This window comes from Lissotriton vulgaris, chromosome 3_1 (assembly GCF_964263255.1).
Source record: "Lissotriton vulgaris chromosome 3_1, aLisVul1.2, whole genome shotgun sequence".
NCBI classification, from domain to species: Eukaryota; Metazoa; Chordata; class Amphibia; order Caudata; family Salamandridae; genus Lissotriton; species Lissotriton vulgaris.
In genome coordinates, this window is record NC_141689.1 from 773452765 (window position 1) to 773473737 (window position 20973).

The 20973-nt window shown below is 48.9% G+C and overlaps 1 protein-coding gene across 9 annotated transcripts in view; it reads left to right on the plus strand.

Annotated features, from left to right (window-relative positions):
- Positions 1-20973, plus strand: part of CSNK1G3 (casein kinase 1 gamma 3) — a 443408-nt gene that overhangs the window by 271805 nt on the left and 150630 nt on the right. For all 9 annotated transcript variants that reach the window (XM_086961092.1, XM_086961090.1, XM_086961093.1 and 6 more), the window contains exon 8: positions 11584-11668. In XM_086961092.1, the coding sequence (XP_086817218.1) occupies positions 11584-11668 (85 nt within the window). The remainder of the gene's footprint in view (positions 1-11583; positions 11669-20973) is intronic.

The following is a 20973-nucleotide window of genomic DNA, read 5'->3' on the forward strand; positions in this document are numbered from 1 at the left end:
TGACATCAAACCTGGCTGCCAGTGAGCCCAGTTATGGGTCTTTATGGCAGCACAGAGACGGCGCACGTTCCCACCCCGTCCACATTGAACGGCTTAGTAAGCTATTCTGGAAGGTCAGTACTCATGCTATTCTCCCATCATTACATTTGAGAGAAACAAGCATTATTAAAGAAGTAAGAAATGAACATTAATACAGCCCTGTGTCCTTAAAGCAAATGTCTACCAGTTTCTATTGGTACCTCTGTGTTCCCTTTCCCTTTCACCAGCAGCAGAGTAGGTTGGTGTTATGTTGTGCTTATCACTTTATACATACTATGTTTCTTTAAGGCTCGTGTCATGAGCGAGCCTATCTTCTGAATGCGTGTACTTCATGTGTGTTCTGATTCTGTGTGGCAGTTTAAGCTTAACCTTGTTGCTGTATGGTTGTGCTTCCTGGCACCACCTGTTCTCTACTATATTCTAAATAAAGGATTAAAAGAAGAACCTTGCCACCACCTCTACATTTCAATTGGCGACGATCGGGAACTGGATTCATTATTTTGCGGATGTGAGAATATTATTTTTTTTCTCTGTCACGCAACAAGAAAATGTTTTCTACAGTTGGACTTGGAAATTGTTTTTACAAAGACTTATGAGGATCGTTCGTCTACTTGGCTTTGGATGTTTATTCGCCCTTGTACTTCAGGTAGGCGAGAAATTACTTACTGGTTTCAGTTGGGCCAAGGCGCATGATCGCATCTTCCAACTCCGCTTTGCATTCCATGTGCGACATCCTCCTGCTCGAACCTTAAGCCACGAACCTTCTTGGAATTTTATCACGGCGTACCACGTATTGTTTACGCAATGATGCCTTCGCGCAAGGTCACGTTGCGTGACCCTGCGTAGCGGCCATTTTGGATTACAGACGAACTCTTCAATTTCTTTCCATTTTACCGAGGCAATCGAAGGAACACCATTTCCTTGTATAACTGTCATTTTAAACTATTTATTGACATTGTAATCCTACGAACATTTACTTGGAGAACAGGTGAGACTGTCGGGGCACAGTAAATTTTATTTATGTATATTATTTTACATTATTGAAAATTTTTACGTTATTGAAGGAATCTTACATTTAAGTACTAACTTTTACTGGTGATCAACCCCAGGAAAATTTAAAATAAATATTGGCTCAACAAAGTTTTGTTATCAGTCCCCCACAACCTTTTTGGGCTACAGGTTCCCAACCAGACATGAAATGGGTGGAATGGAAAGAATATTTTAACAACTACATGTGTGCTATTGATGAGAACGCAAAAATGAAACCTGAACAAAAGAAAAGGATACTTTTGCATTCTTTGGGACCTAAAGGTTTAAAAACTTATTCACGAATGCAAAAACTAATTAATGCTGACTTAAGTGAATTTGATAATGCCATCGCAGATATGGATAGGTATTTTGCACCTAAAGTGTGTATAGGTGTAGTGAGGCACAAATTCTTCCAGAGAAAACAAAAGAAAGAGGAACTGGTTGATGAATGGGTTGATGACTTAAAAAAACTTGCTATTGACTGTAAGTTTGGAAATATGCACGATTATCTTATTCGTGACCAACTAGTTATGCACAATGATAATTCTCCGATTCAGGATCGCCTTTGGGTAAATGGTGATGCACCTCTAGATGACGTTCCTGCTATAATGAGGAAATCGGAAATGTCAGGGAGATGTGCCACTGTGGTAAAAGATACAGTTAAGGAATCAGACAAAGCATCGTCTGCTGTCTTCAAGATTCCAGGAGCAACAAAAAATCAGAATAAGCAAGTTCAAAACAAGAATTTCAGTCAACCTGTCAGGAGTCAAGGGAAGGACAACAGAATGGAAGACAGAAGGTGTTACCGTTGTGGTAGCAAGGAACATATGGCTTACTACAAGTCATGCCCTGCCCTACGGAAAAAGTTTAGTGTTTGTGGACTAATAGGCCATTTTAGTAAAATGTGTCGCAGGCGTAGTAATGTCAAATGTATATGGAATGAGGATGCATGCGCTAGCGAAAGTAGTGAAGATGAAGATGGTTGCGTAAAAAATGTGAGAGGGAACTATATGTTGAATATCACTGATGAAGCTATGGAGGGTAAACCTATCTGTGAAGTATCTTTAGGTGGCATTAAAGTGAATGTGTATGCGGATTCTGGATCTCCATATACGATTGTTAACGAGGAAGTGTGGAGAAAGAAATTTACACCCAAAATAGGGGACAAGTTGAATGCCTCAAATGTTAATCCTGTGAGTTACACAGGGGAAAGAATTGGCTTATTGGGTTTCAGATGGCTCACCTTCCTCTTTAAAGGCAGGATGACCAGAGGCAAGTTATACATAGCCAAAAAGGGACCATCTGTTCTAGGCTGGTATGACCAGAAGAATCTTCACATCATCTTAGACCCTAACAGCAAGGAGAAAGTGTTAGTCTTAGATGAGTGTAGCAGATTAGAAGTTGTATTAAAAAGTAAGTTCACCAGTGTGGTGAGTGGACAGTTAGGCAGGTTGAAAGGTTTTGAGCATAGAATCATGCTCAAGGGGGATGCACAACCCAAGGTGCATAAGGTCCGACCTATTCCCCTGTTAATAAGGGATGAAGTTAAAAAAGAAATTCAAGGTCTTTTAGCTAAGGGTGTTATCGAAGAGGTAGATTCTTCGGAGTGGATTAGTCCAGTGGTCGTAGCAAGGAAATCCAACGGCAAAATTCGTTTGTATATTGATTTACGCCATCTTAACAAAAATATAGTAATTGAACGGTTTCCCTTGCCCAAGATTAATGAGATGGTTTCTTCCTTAAGAGGAGCAACTTGGTTTTCCACAATAGACCTTTCTGCTGCTTACCACCAAGTAGTCTTAGAACCTGCGTCGAGGCATCTGACAGCCTTCATTACACCATTTGGTTGTTTTCAATTTATAAGGATGCCTTTTGGCCTTGCATCGGCCGCAGCTGTGTTTCAGCATTTAATGCCCAAATTGTTTGGTGATATGGATGGCATTTGTTTTTTTCAGGCTGATGTTCTAATTGCAGGTACTGACAAAGAAGATCATGACGCCAAGCTATGGAAAGTATTTGACACGCTTAATTCAGCAGGTTTAACTGTGGAGTTATGTAAATGCAAATTTGGTGAAAGAAGTGTCTCATAGCTTGGCCATATTATTAGTGAAGAGGGTGTCAGGCCAAAAGCATCACTAATAGAAAGCATTGTTGCCTCGCCTGCACCTGTATCTAAAGAGGAAATCAAATCCTTTTTGGGAATGGGGATTTTGCTTCTAAGGTATATAACATCAGATCTTTGTTAAAGAAACATGTAAAGTTTGAATGGACTAAAGAGTGCGAAAGAGAGTTTGCTGAGATTAAGTGGGAGTTGCAAAAAGTGAACGCCTTATCAAGTTTTGATCCCAATTTGGATTGTCTTTTGACAACTGATGCAAGCGACAAAGGTTTAGGTGCAGTTTTGTCGCAAGTTGGAGAGAATGGAAAAGAAAGAATTATTTTATTTGCGTCCAGGGCATTGTCACCAGCAGAAAGCAGATACCCTATTATAGAAAGGGAAGCTTTGGCCTGTGCGTGGGCTTTAGAGCATTTTCGTGCATTTGTTTGGGGCAAGATGGTAAACATCAGAACTGATCATAAACCGTTAGTCCACATCTTATCTACGGATGGCACTGCAACTGCTTCTGCTAGGTTGGCAAGAATCTCTATGCGTATGAAGGAATACATATACAATATCACTTATGTACCTGGGAAAGACAATGTTGTAGCTGATTGTCTATCAAGGCTTCCTTCCCCACTAGAAGAATGTGTTGATGATCCTTGGGGGAACTTTAGTGTGGCGTTCGTACACGATTCTGGGTTCCCAGCTATCAGCAGGGAGGATTGGTTAAGAGAGCATGATGCAGACAAGCAGTTAGTAGAAGTCTCAAAATTTATTTGTCAAGGTTGGCCCAAAGAAAATTTTTTGTCTGGCAGTTTGAAACCGTTTTGGGAAGTACGGTCTGAGTTGTCATTTGAGAAGGAGGTTTTGTTGAGGGGGGACAGGATTGTTCCACCTGCTGGGTTAAGGAAAAAGATTTTACAATTGTGTCATGAGGGACATTTTGGTATAGTAAGGACTAAGATGTCTGTTAAAAATTTGTTTTGGTGGCCAAAAGTCGACTGTGAGGTTGAAATCTTTGTCAGGAGTTGTTCTGTTTGTAGCTCCGCAGATAAGTCTTTGAGGACCTTGAGACCAGCGATGAGTGAGGGACTCATTCCTAGTATGCCTTGGGAAACTATCGCTGTGGACATATTTGGTCCAGTTGGTGATGCAAAGGAGTATGGATTGGTTGCTATTGATCTTTTCACCAAGTGGCCCATAGTTAAATTTGTGGATAGAGTAGACACTCAGGCTGTGTTAAAATTTTTGGATAAGATTTTCATAATAGAAGGGTTACCTGTAAATATTTTAACAGACAATGGAGTACAGTTTTTGTCCAAGACTGCTAAAGAGTATTTTTGGAAGTGTGGCATTACCCATAAAACAACTTCATTGTACAATCCTAGCGGAAACGGAACTGTAGAACGCTTGATTAGAGTGATTAAAGGCATTTTGCAGGCGGCTAACAACAAGGGTTTGAATTGGAAATTGGAAATACAAAAGGCTGTTTGGTCTTATAAGGTGACGTTAAATAATTGTACAGGTGTTTCCCCTTTTGTAATGATGAGAGGTAGACTACCCAGGTGCAAATTTAATCCTAGTTGGTTGTTCAAAGACAGTGTTCAGCAATGGTTACCTGTTGAGGTAAAGAAGAACTTAGAATTAGCGCATGGCAGAAGTAAGGTTTACTATGATAAACGTCATGGTGCTAAGGATATCGTTGTAAAAACTGGAAATTGGGGCAGGATCAAAAAACCTTACAAAGTTTTGAAAGGTGAAAATAAATTTGATTCGCCTAAGAAGGTTATTGAAGTCCTTAGGAATTCGGTCAGATTAAGTGATGGTAAAGTTTGGAACTTCAAGGATGTTGCTTTGGATATTTGTCAAAATCATGATGAGGAAAGATTGGTGAAGAATAGACAGACGGATTTTGATTGGGTTGAAGACTATTTTGAAGGTAGTGGATTACAATCTCAGCTCGCGCCTGGCGTATCGCTTTCTCAGTTAAGGGAAGGGGAGGTGGTGATTAGTTCTCCTGACTGTCAGGATAGTAGGTCTTTGCATGATCCATGCCAAATTGACTTAGGGTACAAGGCTGGTAGTGAGTGTCCCTCTTCCGGTAAGGGTTCTCCTTCTGCTGATTGTGACACAGGTTACGTGCCCTCCTTACCTAATGCAGAAGTTTCCAAAAGGAAAAGAGTTTTGCCTAGTTGGCTAAAAGATTATGTTAGGTAGTTCACCAGGATTAATGTTTTTCTTGTTCCTTTCTTTTTCCTTTTATTTTCTTTGTTTCTTTGTGAGGGGGGGGGGGATGTGTTATGTTGTGCTTATCACTTTATACATACTATGTTTCTTTAAGGCTCGTGTCATGAGCGAGCCTATCTTCGGAATGCGTGTACATCATGTGTGTTCTGATTCTGTGTGGCAGTTTAAGCTTAACCTTGTTGCTGTATGGTTGTGCTTCCTGGCACCACCTGTTCTCTACTATATTCTAAATAAAGGATTAAAAGAAGAACCTTGCCTCCACCTCTACATTTCAGTTGGGCAGTGTTTTAAGCAAATCACAGGCACTTGCGGACTCTCCAGCCAAATTAAGCACTTATGAATTCTGTTCAGCCAACCAGAATTTGACAAGGTCCTGATATTAAAGCAATCCTAGGTCACACTACAGACTATGAGTCCGCCCCGGTCCGGTGCAACTCCCGGTTTATGTTCAGAGTTTTTGCATTGGCTGTCATGTGAACCGGAAGTGCTGAAACGAGGAGACAAATGCCACTCTTAAAATATTTAAACAAAAAAACGGACTTTGGACTTTCAACTAAATTTACGGGCTGTCCTAAAGTAGCAGCAGGCAGCTGGCACACTTCATTGGGCAAGACGAAAAGAAGTGGCGGGCAGGTTGTCGGTCACCTTAATTGTGCAGGAAGAAAAGATTTGAGTCACCAGTATGTGTCTGTCTTCATCTTTTAATAACAAATACAGATTACCAAATCAAGCAATGAAGATGACGGGAAACACATATCGTAAATTACACCCATTGAGCAATGACAAACTCGGATCTAAGATGAAACTGCTGCACAGAACTAGAAATGGAAGGGCACTAACCAAGCATCCAGTAACTCACAGCGATCCTCATGAATACATTTGCGATTTGAATCATTAGTAAATCAACTCAGCCCACCCTGCAGCGGCACCATGATGAAAAGTTTTCCCAGCACTGCAGTTTAAAGAAACCATGTGTTACACGGCTAAGCCTGAAACGCTGTTGAAATTGAAAAAGGAAAATGTAGACTCGGGGGCTGACCTGTGAGGGTGAGACATGACGGAGCCTCGTGTAATGAAAAGAAATTTAAGGTCAAAACTGACTCACCTCTGCCAAATCGCCCTGCACTTTGTCCCTGAGTCCCGACTCCACCGAGGAGAGCGCGTGTGGTGGCGTGCTACGTCACTGCTGCGCTTTAAGCAGGTCAGGGCCGTCATTGGTAGCGCTTTCGCGCACTACAAGATTGGCGGCCCTGGCCCCCAAACAATAGGCAGTGTGTGCATGATGCCCCCTAAAGCCTTTCACGTACACCGCACCACCTTCACTCCACCTATCGTGCGTGCGTGCATGAACATGCTGCCCCCTAAAGCCTTTCATCGCGCACCGCACCGCAATGCTGCCATCTAGAGCCTTCCACATGCTACTGCACCTACCAGATAGCACTCGCCAGGCCGGTCAAGTAGGCCTTGAAACTGACTCGACCTGCACAAAATTCACTCGCATTTGCGAGCGGGCGAGTACATTTGTCGAGCCCTGGGGTGGCTTTCAAGGCCGTCAGATGTGTCTCCTGCAAAAGTGTAACAGTCGTCTCATGATGCTGCAAATAGGCTTAAATGGCGTATCGCTTAAAAGGTGTCTGGATGCCCTTGACATTCCAATTGAGGACGTTCAGGCCTGTCCTCAAGGCAATTAAGGTCAGTGTGTCCAGTCCGGATACTGCGGGCCCCCCATGGGAAGGGCTGCGTTGGATGGGAGGACAAGGAGGCGGCAGGTTTGTCAGGTTGACAACTCAAACAGGGGATAAAAAATAAGAAGGTGGTGTTGTAAGCCACCTTGCAACAGGAAGAGAGCGGAACCCCAATGTGGGGAACTGCCCAAACAATCTTGCCTAGTAATGGCTACGGAACTGTTGTTGTAGGACTTTTTGTTTGGGGGGGGGAACAGTGCGACCAACGAATGAGAGGAGTCATTGTAAGGACCGTCCCCTTCAAGTTACATCAATAGAGCAGGATATGAGGCATCCCCCCCCCCCATGCCCTGAAATACTACGGTGTTCTAACTTGCATATAAGTCACAAGTCAATTAATGTCTGGACTTCGGGGGAGAAAGGGGAACCTGTAGGAGGGAGTAAACAATACATAATCTGTCCCCTTCAAATACCCCAAGAAAGCATGTGAAAAAGGCATCATACAAAATGCAAGTAACGAACAAACTTTTCTGGAATGTGTGCGGTAGTCCGACCTGAATGTAAATCAAATATCAAATAATGCCATCCGCAGTTTGTGGGGTAACACCCTGAAGTGGGGTTAAAATCCGCATCGAAGGACCATTCCGGTGTGGATCCGGGGGCTCCGGATCTGAGTGGAGAGGTAGCAGATCCGACAGGGGATGGAGATCTGGTGGGCCGGAGGGCCGCCATCACCTGCACGGCCCCCTGATGTTCCAATCTGATTTGGTCGGGACTGGGGATGGTCACTACATGTCCCATGTTCTAGGCCATGCCCCCCCTGCGTCTACCTCCACGGGGACGCTCGCGAGGCCGGGACATATCAGATGATTTGGGTGCCGACGCCGGTCCCTGTTCCTCAAGCCAGTCCCATATCTCAGCGGGGGAGTCAAAGTATTTTGTAGAGCCATCTTTGATAACTTGCAGGTGGGCCGGGAAGAGCAAAGAGTAGCGAAGGTCCAGGTCACGGACCTGTTTTGTGACGACAGTGAAGGTGGCTCGTCTCCTTTGCACCTGAGCCGTATAATCAGGAAAGAGAGAAACTGAGACGTTTTGCACCTTAGTGCCGGGGTGTTTCCCTAACTCCCTTAATATAGTGTCTCTGTCCCTGAAGTTCATAACTCTGAATAGGAAGGGGCTAGGACGTGCCCCAGGAGGGGGCACGTCCACCATAAATTGTGGGGAGAGCGATCCAGGGGGCACGAGCTCCTTCATCCAGGCCTCCTTGAAAGTCTCCGGGTCTTGTCCCTCCGCCCATCAGGGAGATTGACTACGCGTACATTATTTTGGCATGAGCGAACCTCTGTGTCATCCACCTTGTCCTCCAGGGTGCAGACTCGATCCAACAGATCTTGGAGTATGGAAGAGCAATTCTGGGACTGGGGTCGGAGATCTGCTAGTGCGGTTTCCGTATCACGAAGTCGGTCTGAAAGTTTGTAATGGTCGGCTCGGAGTGCGAAATCTGAGGTGATAGTGTCCATGCGGCCTTCCAAGGATGTGCGGGTCAGATGGAATAATCGCAGTCGTCAATACAGGGGTCGTGATTAATGTCCCAGTCTGGCCCCCAGGAGGCACATCACGAGAAGGGTTGTTGCGTAGGCTGCCCAAGACATTCTGCAGAGATCTCTTCATAGGAAATGAGGCCGGGTCGCTAGGTCTCCACGACGCCCCCAACTCAGAGGCCTCGTCTGTGACCAAGGTCGAACTCTCCAGATGCGGCCTCCCGCTAACCCACGATGCGCCCCACCGCGCGGCCAGTGACCACAGGAGCCCACAAGACGACAGGGCTTCCTTCACAGTGGGCCTGGCAAGGAACAGCCCTGTGAAGAGAATGTGTCTGCGTCCGCCGGGCGACGTCCCGGTCGATAATTAGCAAAATGTTGTTGGTAAGATGTCTCAAGTCTCAGCCCAGCCGTCACGGTCTCCACACATGATACGGGGCCCTCCATTGGCAGTACACAGCAGGGCGCCACTGTGATCACCTGTCAGCTGGAATAGCAGGGGAATGCGGGGCTCCAACAGGAATGACGAGTGCTTGACTCCACTACTCTCCAGCTCACGATCAGATGCACCTCTCAAGGGCCGGACATGGCGTGTTGTATTCCCTTCCCCACACCGGGCATCCGGGCATCAAGTACACTTGAGGCACAACGGGCGAACCAACGCACGGTAGTGAGACGCCCGGAACTCCAGGATGATGAGAGGGCCCCGGGCCCGACCGGCCCCCGCTGGCTCCCCCATCTAGGCCAACTCCTCTGTAAACCCCACGCAGACACCTGATCGTAGGGAACGCACCGCTAGGTGCGGAATCCGGGTATGAAGGGTGGAGAGTCACGGCTTCCTCCAGTGCAAATGTCTTACACTATCTAGTAGAAGGCCCAAGGCCTGACTGGCCCGCCACCGGCACTAGAAGGCACCTCCTAAGCCCTTTGCAGGCCTACCTCGATCGTGAAGCGGTCTCCACAGCTGCAGCTCACGCCGCCGGATCTGGGCTCCTCCCGCGACCAGCTGCCCGGCAGCTACTTTTGACCTGCAGAAAGCACGGGGAGCCCCCCGCCTCTCACAGCGTCACCAGGGCAGGAGGCGGCAGTGTTGGGCTGTCACTGGAGTGTTGCGGGGCCACCCCTTACAGGGAGGCAGCAGGATCGTCTTGCACGGGTCAGCCGTGCGGCCAGGCCCAGGCCTCCACAACGTAGCAGGCCGCAGCTCTCGGGGCCACAGCCGGACGATTTCAGGGCTCGGAGAACCCTCCTCCGGTAGCGCAAGCCCAATTAGGCATGGCACTTAAGCGCTGGGGCCAGATAGAGCTCTGTGACAGCAGGATAATCAGGGGATGAGGCACGGAGTGCTAGCAGGACGCGCCCGCTATCTTCAGCGCCTGTACACCCCCCCCCCTCACCAATCATTTACATACTTTTCCATAAACAGTGGAGATCAATGGGAAGCCGCAGGAAGTGATAAGATTTGAATGAATTTTAAAAGCATTGTGTAAAGAATACAAAACATGCAACAAATGTGTTCCATAAAGAAACCCCTAATCTAAATTAAGGAGGTATGGGTTGATAAAGGTCTTTTGACTAGGCAACTAGAATAAGGTGTTGGCTTAAAAAAACCAAATAATGATCTCTGGCAAGAGTAAGAATATTTAGGCATTAAGCCTTTGTATTCAGGAAGTGGAAATCAGCAGAGGCGAGAAGGTTCCGGCAAGCTTCTCACCCACTAGTCTAAGGAGCAGACACTATAATTATTCAACAAGTTAGTAGTTTGCAACATTACATATTATTATCTCTCTCTGACGCCAATCATATTGCTGCAGACTCTAGAAGCAGATAAAATCCCCTCTTTTTCCGGGCACAACATTGGTCCATGCGTGGCTTCATTCTTGAGCTGTTACACCATACAGACTGCCGGATACCGTCGGCTCTTCCCACAAGTTACTCTCCCCTTCTGACACCTTTTTCTTCAATTAAAACCTCACTGTCAGTCGTCTAATACATAACAAACTATTTACTAGCTAGCAACAGGCGTATGGGAAAATGCACATCATCAGAAAAACACAACGTGGGAAATCAACAAGAATGAAATGTGCAGGCCTCTCGGCCTTAGACCTGTAAATGTTGACATTGAAGATGGTAATAGAGCATTGAATATATCATGTTTTGACACATCTTTGTATTGGAGACCAATCCAAACATCTATACAGTACTTTCTCACATTTCATCTTTCTGTGCACCTTGGTTCGTGCCTGCAACGACCAGCTTGTGTCTAGAATAATAGCGGCATAGCTACTCTTCTGAGATGTAAGGATCCTACGCCATTCAAAGTTGCTTAAGAATGCCTTTAATATAGCGAAGTAGATTTGGGGAGACTGGGATCACCGTTAGCATGTTATGAAGATCAGCATGTACTATACCCCTCCAATTCCCCTTCTCTGGGTCTCAGTCACGCTGGCACATCGCTCGCTCGGAGCCTCACCGAGAGATGACTGCCATGTTCATGGTCAACGTAAGTGTTTTTTTATTGACTTCACAAATTTGCAGTCTGTTATGGGTTCCAAAGTACCATTTCACTTTGTTTCTGCTCAACTGTGGAATGTTCTTGCGTTAAATAATAAGACACTATTTAAAAACCTATAACCTTGAACTGTGCTAGCAGAATGCCGTTACATATACTGTTTAGGTGTGCTTTTGTGCCCCGAACAGAATTAATAATTTCAATTAATGGAGTTTTTAAATTCAAGTGACGTTCTTATTTCAGTATTGACTTTTTATTTTAGTTTTTCTTCCATCCATGTATTATTGTCTTTCCTTAAACGTTAACTTTTCTAGTGTATGGATGCAGTCACACAACACTGCATTAAGTGTAGTACAAGATACCAAATAGAAATATTGCGTTTTGCTTGAGACCTGTAGCTCTTAAAAAAAAATGTTTTCCCTCTCACAGGCAGATACGTTAAAAGAAAGGTATCAGAAAATTGGAGACACAAAACGATCAACACCAATAGAAGTACTTTGTGAAAACTTTCCAGGTAACAGTTACATTAGATAACACATTCCATTCAACAACCCACCCATGGGGCTATTGAAATGTAAATTTGATTTGTGTGAAGAACTGTAAAAGGTATCTATGTGGTTATTAGAGTGTGTATATATAACTTTGACACTAATTGCGTCTTGTTTACGCCTGAAGTGGTAAACAAGACTCGAAGGCGTTGCCTTCCATTATGTTCTAACCCTAAGTCAGTGGCTTTCATTATTTGGGAAAAATCCTTGCCTGGTATTTGCTATTTGCAGCAACTTTAATGAATAACTTCAGTGTCTTACTTTTATGATGGTATTGAAATTCTCACTGGATCTTCCAAACAAAATCACAGATATAAGATATTGTCTGTTTAATTCTTTTTCATTTTGATTGTTGAAGTGTCAAATGTATTCCTCAATTTCCTTCTACCCATAGCAGAGAGACGTTTTGCTATCTTTAAGTGGATCTGTTTATATTTAAACGTTTCTCTTGAAAACCACTGTTAAATATAAAGTTAGTATCCATGGCGTGGTTATGCAAGCTATTGTGTAATAAGTAGTATCAATGTATGTAAGCCTGTAGTAGTATGTATTGACACCTGTATTCGAGAGGATTGCCGTGGACCTACCCAGCAATTCAGTTGGACTGATGGATGGCTGGGACACAGTGCTCATCTCTTGTGATTTGTGTTGTAGTTATAGGAGTTGTGGTTTACTCTATTTAGTCTTATTATCAAAAGGTTATAATATTATGACATTCGTAGTTTTACCTATCCATTTGTGTAATGTAGAACCCATGCATAAATATTGCATGTCACAGGCTGTGTGTGTCAACATTCTTTACACAAAATGAATTATTCTCATAGGCCCTTCTTCACACACTTTTCTCAGCTCAAGTCAAGAGGCTGAATCTAAAACATTTTCCTCAATTGTACCTCTCCAGGAGCTCCTCTAGATGACATCAAATAGCTTCATCCAAATCGAATGATTATTTAGGGTATATATGGAGCTCTGTGACAAGCAGGCTTAGTTTCCTTTTTTTGGTGCCTCATGGTGACTGATCTGAAGCTCTTCTTGGTGTTTGACTGAATAAATTCCTCAGTGGCTAATAGCAGCTAGGTCAAATGCGTTCCCCCCTAAGATTTTGGGGCTCAAGCCCTGTCAAAGATGTTGTAATTAGTTTTCCAGAAGAGATCCGAATGTATGTTGCAGTAATTTCAGTTGAGAACTAATCTAAGAACAAATTCTTCTTGAAACAAAAGTAATAACAATTCTCCTCCGCACCAACAGCATATCTTCCACTGCCTCTTACAAGAGTGATCCCAATAGTCCTTGCGTCATATCTCCAGCTTTAGTCTCCACAGTTGATCTTCTACAATGTATTACAGAGACAATGTTTGTAATAGTCAAAGATTTCTTTTCATTAGTCCGCTGTGAAATAGTCCAAGAGCTGTGCGCAACTACGCATGCATCTAGTGTGGTGAGCTATTATTTTTTTCCATGCCTATGACTTTATATAACGTACAGTACCAGTTTAATATGTGTGGTTCCAAGGTTGTTTTCCATTTTGCTAATAGGACCAGTTTAGCTATCAAAAGCAGTATATTTTAACAGTCATCTTGTTTAGACCACATTTGATATTTGGTCTATCCCAGCAATATACCCTCTACAGTTGAGGAATTTGCAAACTAGTGTTTTTCTAAATGGCTCCCAGCACCTCTTCCCAGTAGGTTTGAATACTGGTGAAGTCTGAGTATGTGGATCAGAATCCATTGCCTCTGCCCCAACTCCAGCATTTTTCTGACATGTTGGTGTCCTTGATGTGCAAGCGGTGAGGGATATAAGGGTAATATCTATGAACTGACTTAAAAATGCTGTTATCCTCTGTACACGTGTACTGCCTTTACATTGATTATTCAACATTATGTCCCATCAATTGATAGTGAAGTTCTACCATAACTTTTTCCCATCCATTCTTGAACTTCCTCTTGGGAGACTCGTTTCCCTTGTGTCACAGCTTGTATATCTTTGATACCAGGTGGTTATCTGCCTCTACCTTCTGTAGCAGTTTTGTGAACTGTCCGGTATTGTGGCTGCAGCTTTGAGTGCGCATTCCATGAACCCATTGCCTCTCTTGTACATATCAAAATCTCTCTACTTCCCCTGGCTGTAATCCGCTTTGAATTCCTTAGATTTTTTAAAGGTTCCTTTCTTGAACATGTTGCCTATCTTGATACACTTTACCCTCTGCCACCCGCTTAATTTCTCTCTATCCAGCCTAGGCCAAATACTGGTACTCCCATTATCAGCATGTATGGCGAGAAGAAGCACGTCAAGTCCATTCTGACTCCCACACGGTCTCAAAGATGTGACCTGTGATAATAGAAATAAATGTTGAGTATGCCAAGACCCCCTCTTTTAACATGGCGAAACCCCAGTTTGGTAGGAACATTCAACCTCTTCCCACAGTGATGAATTGTGCGCACATTCTTTGAAGTTGTTCCAACACCCCTTGTTCAGTGGCCATCGATAGCACCTGGAACAAGAAAAATAACTTGGGTAAGATCTCCAACTTGACAGTGACTGTGGCAAGGCATGAGAGAGAATGGCTATGACTTCTCTGGAGGCCCTCTCAACATTGCTAATTAGGGAGGCAGTGGAGAGGGTGGCCATATGCAGCTTTTGTATCATTGCAGTGAAGTTCACTCCCAGATATCCAATGTATGCAGTGTTCCGTTAAAATGGCAGATGGAACAGTTTTAATAATCAAAGCTTCTGAATTATTCATATTGACTGTGAAGCCAGAGTCTGTGCCAAATCTCCCAAACACTCTCATCCGGGTCAAAATAGAAATCACTGGACTCGTCAGCAATACGATGATATCATCCACAAAAAGGGACAATTGCCTCTGCCCAATTTCACACCTTTGATGTGGACCACATTGCATAGGTATTGGGAAGGTGTTCTAGATATAATACAAAAAGCAAGGAGGTCACTAGATAACCCTGCTTCTTACCCATGTTCAGTTTGGACTATTGGGTAATCCCTACATTTATGCATATGCTAGCAACGAGACTACTGCGCCATATTTCCAGGCTTGTAACACCTACATCTTACGCACTCAAATGCTTTATCTTCATTCAAATATTTTAGCAGTGCACTCTGCTTTGTTTTGTTTGCTATTGCTATAAAAATTAAGTACTGGGGGGCGTGGCCAAGATGGCGGGGTGAGCGGACGCTTCCTCCCGTAGCTCCTCCGGCCCGGCTCAGCTCGAGCCCCGATTCCTGCGCCTCTCTCCCCCCGCAGCTGCACTGCGGGTGAGAGAATTGTGCCGGAGTTCCTGGGGCACATTTTGGTGCCACTTTGACTTCTGGAGCCCCGGGGGAAGTTCCCGAAAAGTTTATTCGGAGATCGCTCCGAGGACCAGAGCCCGGGTCGCCCCGAGGAGAGGAGCCTGGAGGCGGAGCGTAGTGCGGCGCTGTCCGCGCGCCTTGGCTGGCCCGAGTGCTGAAAAGCGGAACGCCGGAGATCCCGGAGGAGCGGACTAGAAGGACTCCGCGGAGCGAGGTGGCTTCCTGGCGGTGCCCTGGTGGCAAGCACCATTGCCGGGCGACGGACTTTAGCCCTGTACCGGTGATCCCCCCACTGCCCAAGGTCTCGGGGGCGGCGCCTTGCGAACTCCGCGCCCGGAGGCGCTGGATGGCGGAGTTAGGGCAGTGCCCGAGCCGGGCAATCGACTGGTGATGGGGGGAGGCACCGGTTTCGCACTTTCCGGACCCGTTATCATTTGAGAGTTGCCCACGGACTTGCTGGCCCGGGCTGCCTTCTTGGGTCCCACCCTCCCGCCATCTTGTCTTTGTGTGGCTGAGCTTGGTGGCCCCTGCCCGCGCCCTTCTCACACGGGAGCCTCGACTCGTTCTGGCGCCAGCTCGTCTACTGCCCTCCCTGGAAACACGAGACGGAAGGCCTACTCTTCGGACGTTGCTGCCTGCCCTGCTGGCCCGAGGGCCGTCTTGCCCATGCCCGGACCGCCATTTTGTCGCCTGTGACGCACTATCCTTGTCCTCGGCGAAGGCCTCACATCTGGTGCCTGCGAGCGGTGGCGCTCGCCTACAGCAACTAATCCCGGGCTTTGCCGGGCCCCAAGATGACTGGGAGACGTGGCGCGGCACGGGGTGATCGCACCTTGCCGGAAATGCTCGGCAGGTCCCAGCAACTACGCGACAGGACGCAGCCGTCCCCGGGGGCCTCCCGGGTATCAACGGACGCAAATGCGGGCGAGCCGCCGGTCACGCGGTCCTTCATGGAGGACTTATTCACCTCCCTCAAGGAGGAATTTCAGACTCTTAAGACCGAAGTGGCTGGAGAGGTCCGGGAGGTGCGCAGGGAAGTCGAGGGCCTGGGCGAACGGGTCGACACTGTGGAGACGGCGGCTCAACGCCGCGATGAGGAGATAACCCATCTCCAGCAGGACGTCCTCCGCCTCCGGGAGCAATGTGTCGAGCTCCAGGCCCACTCGGAGGACCTCGAGAACAGGTCCAGGAGGAACAACATCCGGGTCCGGGGTGTTCCATCCGCCGATGAAGGTGCGGACCTAGTGGCTTATCTGCAGGACCTGTTCCGCGACATCTTGGAGGAGGGAGCGGATTTCCCCATCCGCATCGACAGGGCACACAGGGTGGGCCGCCAGCGCCAGTCATCAGCACCCCCGCCTGATATCCTGGCATTCTTGCCGGATTTCTCTATAAAGGAGCGCATCATGACTGAGGCCCGTAGGAAGCAACCATTGACCTTCCGCGAAAGACCTGTGGCGCTCTACCAGGACCTGTCTGCCATCACACTGCAAAAGCGCAGGTCCTTCCGCATCGCTACGGACTTTCTGCGAGAGCACGAGACAGCCTACTCCTGGGGTCACCCCTTCCGTCTTATCTTTCGATGGAATGGGGTACTGCATCAGCTGCGCTCCTTACAAGATGTTTGCGGGGTGCTGGGTCTTACTGCTACGGAGGAGGAAGGGGCTACACCCGCATGGAGGCGCCCCGAGCGGCGGAGCCGACGGAGGTCGAGAAGGCGCCCATCGTCAGCGCCAGTGAGTCGCCCGGACTCGCCCACCATCAGAGCTGACATGGCGGAGGCCCTGAGGACTGCGGCCAGGAACTTGCCTGAGTCTACTGGTGTGGCCTTGACGGCCTAATTTTTCTCCGGGGGGAGAGGCTCTTAGCTTTCACGATGCTGGGCTGGGGGTTGGGGGGGCGGGGGGGTGGTGTGTGGCTGGACGTCCACTTGACTGTTTTCTGCAGACTCGCCCATTTGGGCTAGACTGAGACTATGGGGTGTTGTTTTTTGCTTTTTGTTTTGGCCGGTTGCCATCAATGGGTTTTGGGGGGGTTTCATTGTTGGTTTGTTGTGGGGGGGGTCCCGTCCGAAGCTGTCCGAACGAGTACGATGCCGCCTTTGGCCTTCCCTGCGCCCCTGCCCCGCGCGCCCCCTCCGCTGATCCCCCGCCTGCTGCATAGCGCGCTGTTTCCCTGGAGGCGATGCCACCCCTGAAGGTAGTGACCCTTAATGTCAAGGGTCTGAATAACCCCGTAAAGCGTAGGGCGATCCTCTCCCTATTGGAGGGGTCGCAGGCGGATATTTGCCTCCTGCAGGAGACCCATTTACTCTCCAGAGATTGCCATAGGTTGCGCTCTGCCAAGTTCCCCACTCAACTTTTTTCCTCTGCTGCGACTAAGACCGCTGGGGTGGCCATTCTTATAGCCAGCTCCTTTAGGGGGGAGGTGCTGTATAAACATGCCGAGCAGAAGGGGAGGCTCTTAGTGTATCGCATGCGCTTAGGAGGTGTTACCTTTACGGTTGGTTCGGTTTACAGCCCAAACGATCACCAGGATCGTTTCCTGGACTCGGTGTTGGTGGATGTTGCTGCCTCGCCCGATCGCCATGTCATCCTGGGGGGAGACCTGAATATGGTCTTCGACTCCACTCTAGATAGGTCTGCCCAGCGTTTTCCGCAGACAGGGGAGCTTTCTAGAGCGGTGCGGGACCAGATTGCAGAGATGGACCTGCATGACCTCTGGCGCACCATGCATCCCACCGATAGGGACTACTCCTACTTTTCCCACGCACACCGCACTTATTCGCGGTTGGATTATCTTTTGGTGAGCGGCCCACTTCGCTCGGCCGCCACGGCGGCGGACATCGGGGTCTTGTCTCTGTCCGATCATGCGCCGGTCTCCGGAGTTTTTGCGTGGCCGGCGCCCCCCCCCTCGAGAGGGATGTGGCGGCTTCGGGACACGCTTCTCCATAAGAAATCGGTGGTGAGGCGAGTGGAGGAGGTCATCCAGGACTACCTGACCCACAATAACAACTCTGACACGTCCCTGGCTACACAGTGGGCGGCTTTGAAAACAGTCGTCAGGGGAGAATTTATCTCCATTTCCTCGGCTGAAAATAAGGAACGCCAGCGCAAGAGGGAAGAACTGACGGCGCAGGTTAGGGAGCTTGAGCAGGTCCACCGCCGGACGGGGGCACCTCGGGTTTGGAAGCAACTGAAGGCGGCACGAAAACTCCTCTCTGCGTTGGATCTAGATCGAGCGGAGTACGCAGCGCTGCGCCTGAAACACGCCTTTTACACCGGCGGAGACAGGTGCGGTAAGCTCCTGGCCCATAGGCTTAGGGTTGCGCAGCAACGCAATGTGGTGAAGGAGCTGGTGGGAGTGGACGGGATCCCGGTTTCCGGTGACGCGGAGGTGGCAGATACCTTTCGATCCTTTTACGAGGCACTATACGCTTCAGAATCTTCCCCACCGGGAGAGGCTGAGGCCTATCTGGATTCCGTGACCCTCCCGGTCTTGGACCCCTCCCAGGCGGACCACCTAGAGAGGGACATTCACGTGGAGGAGGTCATCTCCGCGATCGCACGGCTGAAGCATGGCAAAGCCCCGGGCCCGGATGGCTACACGGCCTTGTTCTACAAGACCTTCTGTCCCACTGTCGCTCCTCTCCTGGCTCGCTTGTTCAACTCCTTCTCCGAGCCGGGCGCCATCCCACCGGACCTCCTCTCGGCGACTGTGTCGGTTATCCCCAAGCCAGGGAAGGACCGGACCTTGTGCGGCTCGTACCGGCCCATTTCGCTCCTAAATGTGGACCTCAAGCTTTACACCGGAATCTTGGCGGCCAGACTGGGTCTACACTTACCAGGTTTGGTGGAGGCAGATCAAGCCGGTTTTGTACCCGGTAGGCAGACGGTCGACAACACGAAGAGAGTGACGCACGTCCTGGAAAAGGCCTCACGCGTCCCGGGGGAGCGGATGCTGCTATCGGTCGACGCGGAGAAGGCCTTTGATAGGGTTCATTGGCCATACCTCGAGCTGGTCCTTGGGAAACTAGGGATCGGCGAGAAGTTCCGCACTATGGTCTTTAACTGCTATAGGAGACCGTCGGCGTCAGTGCGTGTCAATGGACACAGCTCCAGCAGCTTCACCATTGAGCGCGGCACGAGACAGGGTTGCCCTCTCTCGCCGCTCCTCTTCGCCCTTTATATGGAGCCGTTTGCGCAGAGGATCCGCGACAACCCGGACGCCATTGGGGTGAAGATGGGGCAATACACACACGCTGTCAGCCTATACGCGGACGATGTCTTGTTGACCCTGGATGACCCCAGGCGGTCGCTCCCTGCCTGTGTCCAGGAGCTGGACGCTTTTGCCCGCGTTGCGGGCTTTAAAATGAACATGACTAAGTCGGCTGCACTGGATGTGTCGCTCTCTGCCGACACCAGACGGGACCTTCAAAGTCTTTTCCCTTTGCAGTGGTCCTCCTCTACGGTGCCTTACTTGGGCATTTTGCTTGCTCCCACCCTGCCTGCCATGGTCGCAGCTAACTACTCCTCTCTAGGCCAAAAGATAAAGGAGGAACTCGGCCGATGGAACAAGGGCCTACTCTCGTGGCTGGGCCGTATTGCGGCGGTGAAGATGACGATACTGCCCCAGATCCTGTATCTTTTCCGCGCTCTACCTCTTCAGCCCCCCGTGGGCTGGATACGGCAGGCGCAGGCAGACATCTCCCGCTTTGTGTGGCAAGGCCGTAAGCCTCGGATGAAGCGGGTCCTCTCCATGCTTGCCCCGGAGGCGGGAGGTCTCGGGGTCCCGGACCTCCGGAAGTACTTTCAGGCGGCACAGCTCCGGTACCTGGTGGAGTGGAGCCGGTGGGAGTCGGACAAACACTGGCTCTTTCAGGACCAGGCAGTTGCGGGCCGTACCCTCCAGGAGGTCCCGTTCCTAAGGCGCGTTCACCGCCCGCCGAATCTCTACGCCTCCTTTATCACCCGGGTCCCGCTAAGAGTGTGGGACGCGGTGTGTGAGCTACGGGAGCTCACCACTTTTCCGTCGCCGTTCTCTCCCATTGCTGACAACCCGGACTTCACTCCGGGCCTGGAGCCGGGGGCCTTCTCCCACTGGGTGAGTGCAGGATGTAGAGCGCTTTTCCAGATCTACGGGCCGGAGGGCGTGCTCCCCTTCCAGCAGCTCCGACAGGAGTTTGGCCTGACGGAGGGGGATAGACTGCGTTACATGCAAGTTCGCCACTGGGCTCTTCAACCCTCGGTGCGTGATGTCGCCGCCCGTACAATTACGCCCTATGAGCGATGGTTGGTGACCCGGGCCTCGGATGCCAAACTCATCACTGATTTGTATAAATTTCTCCAACCCCCGCCGTTTCACTACCATAACCCAGGGAGGGAGCGCTGGCACAGGGAACTGGGCAGGACCCTGAGCCACAAAGAATGGGACAAGATTGCGTATCGGGCGAGGCACTCTGCATACCACACTGGGCTGACGGAAACCTTCACCAAAGTGTCCACCTATTGGTACTACACCCCGGAGCGGCTCTACGAGATGCGCAAACTAGGCGATAAGGGTTGTTGGCGCGGCTGCGGACAGGAGGGCACCCTCACGCACATTCTCTGGGAGTGCCCGGTGCTGTCGGCCTACTGGAAGGAAGTCTTAGATGAGGTGGATAGGCATTTTGAGATTGAGCTCCCGCGCTTCCCCGCGTATGTCTTGCTTGGCCTCCCCAATGACTTGATGTACCCGCTGAAATCCCGCAGGGGCAGGCAGATCGCGATTGCGCTAGGCTCAGCCGTTCAGAACATACTTGTCCTTTGGCGCACCCCCACTGCCCCCTCTATCACTGGTTGGTTGCATAGGCTCTGGCAGGTACTGGGTATGGAGAAGATATCGCTAACGGTGGCTGGGAATGTTGACCAGTTTGAGGAGCTCTGGCATCCCTTTTTGGCACTGCTGTCCACGGAATTTC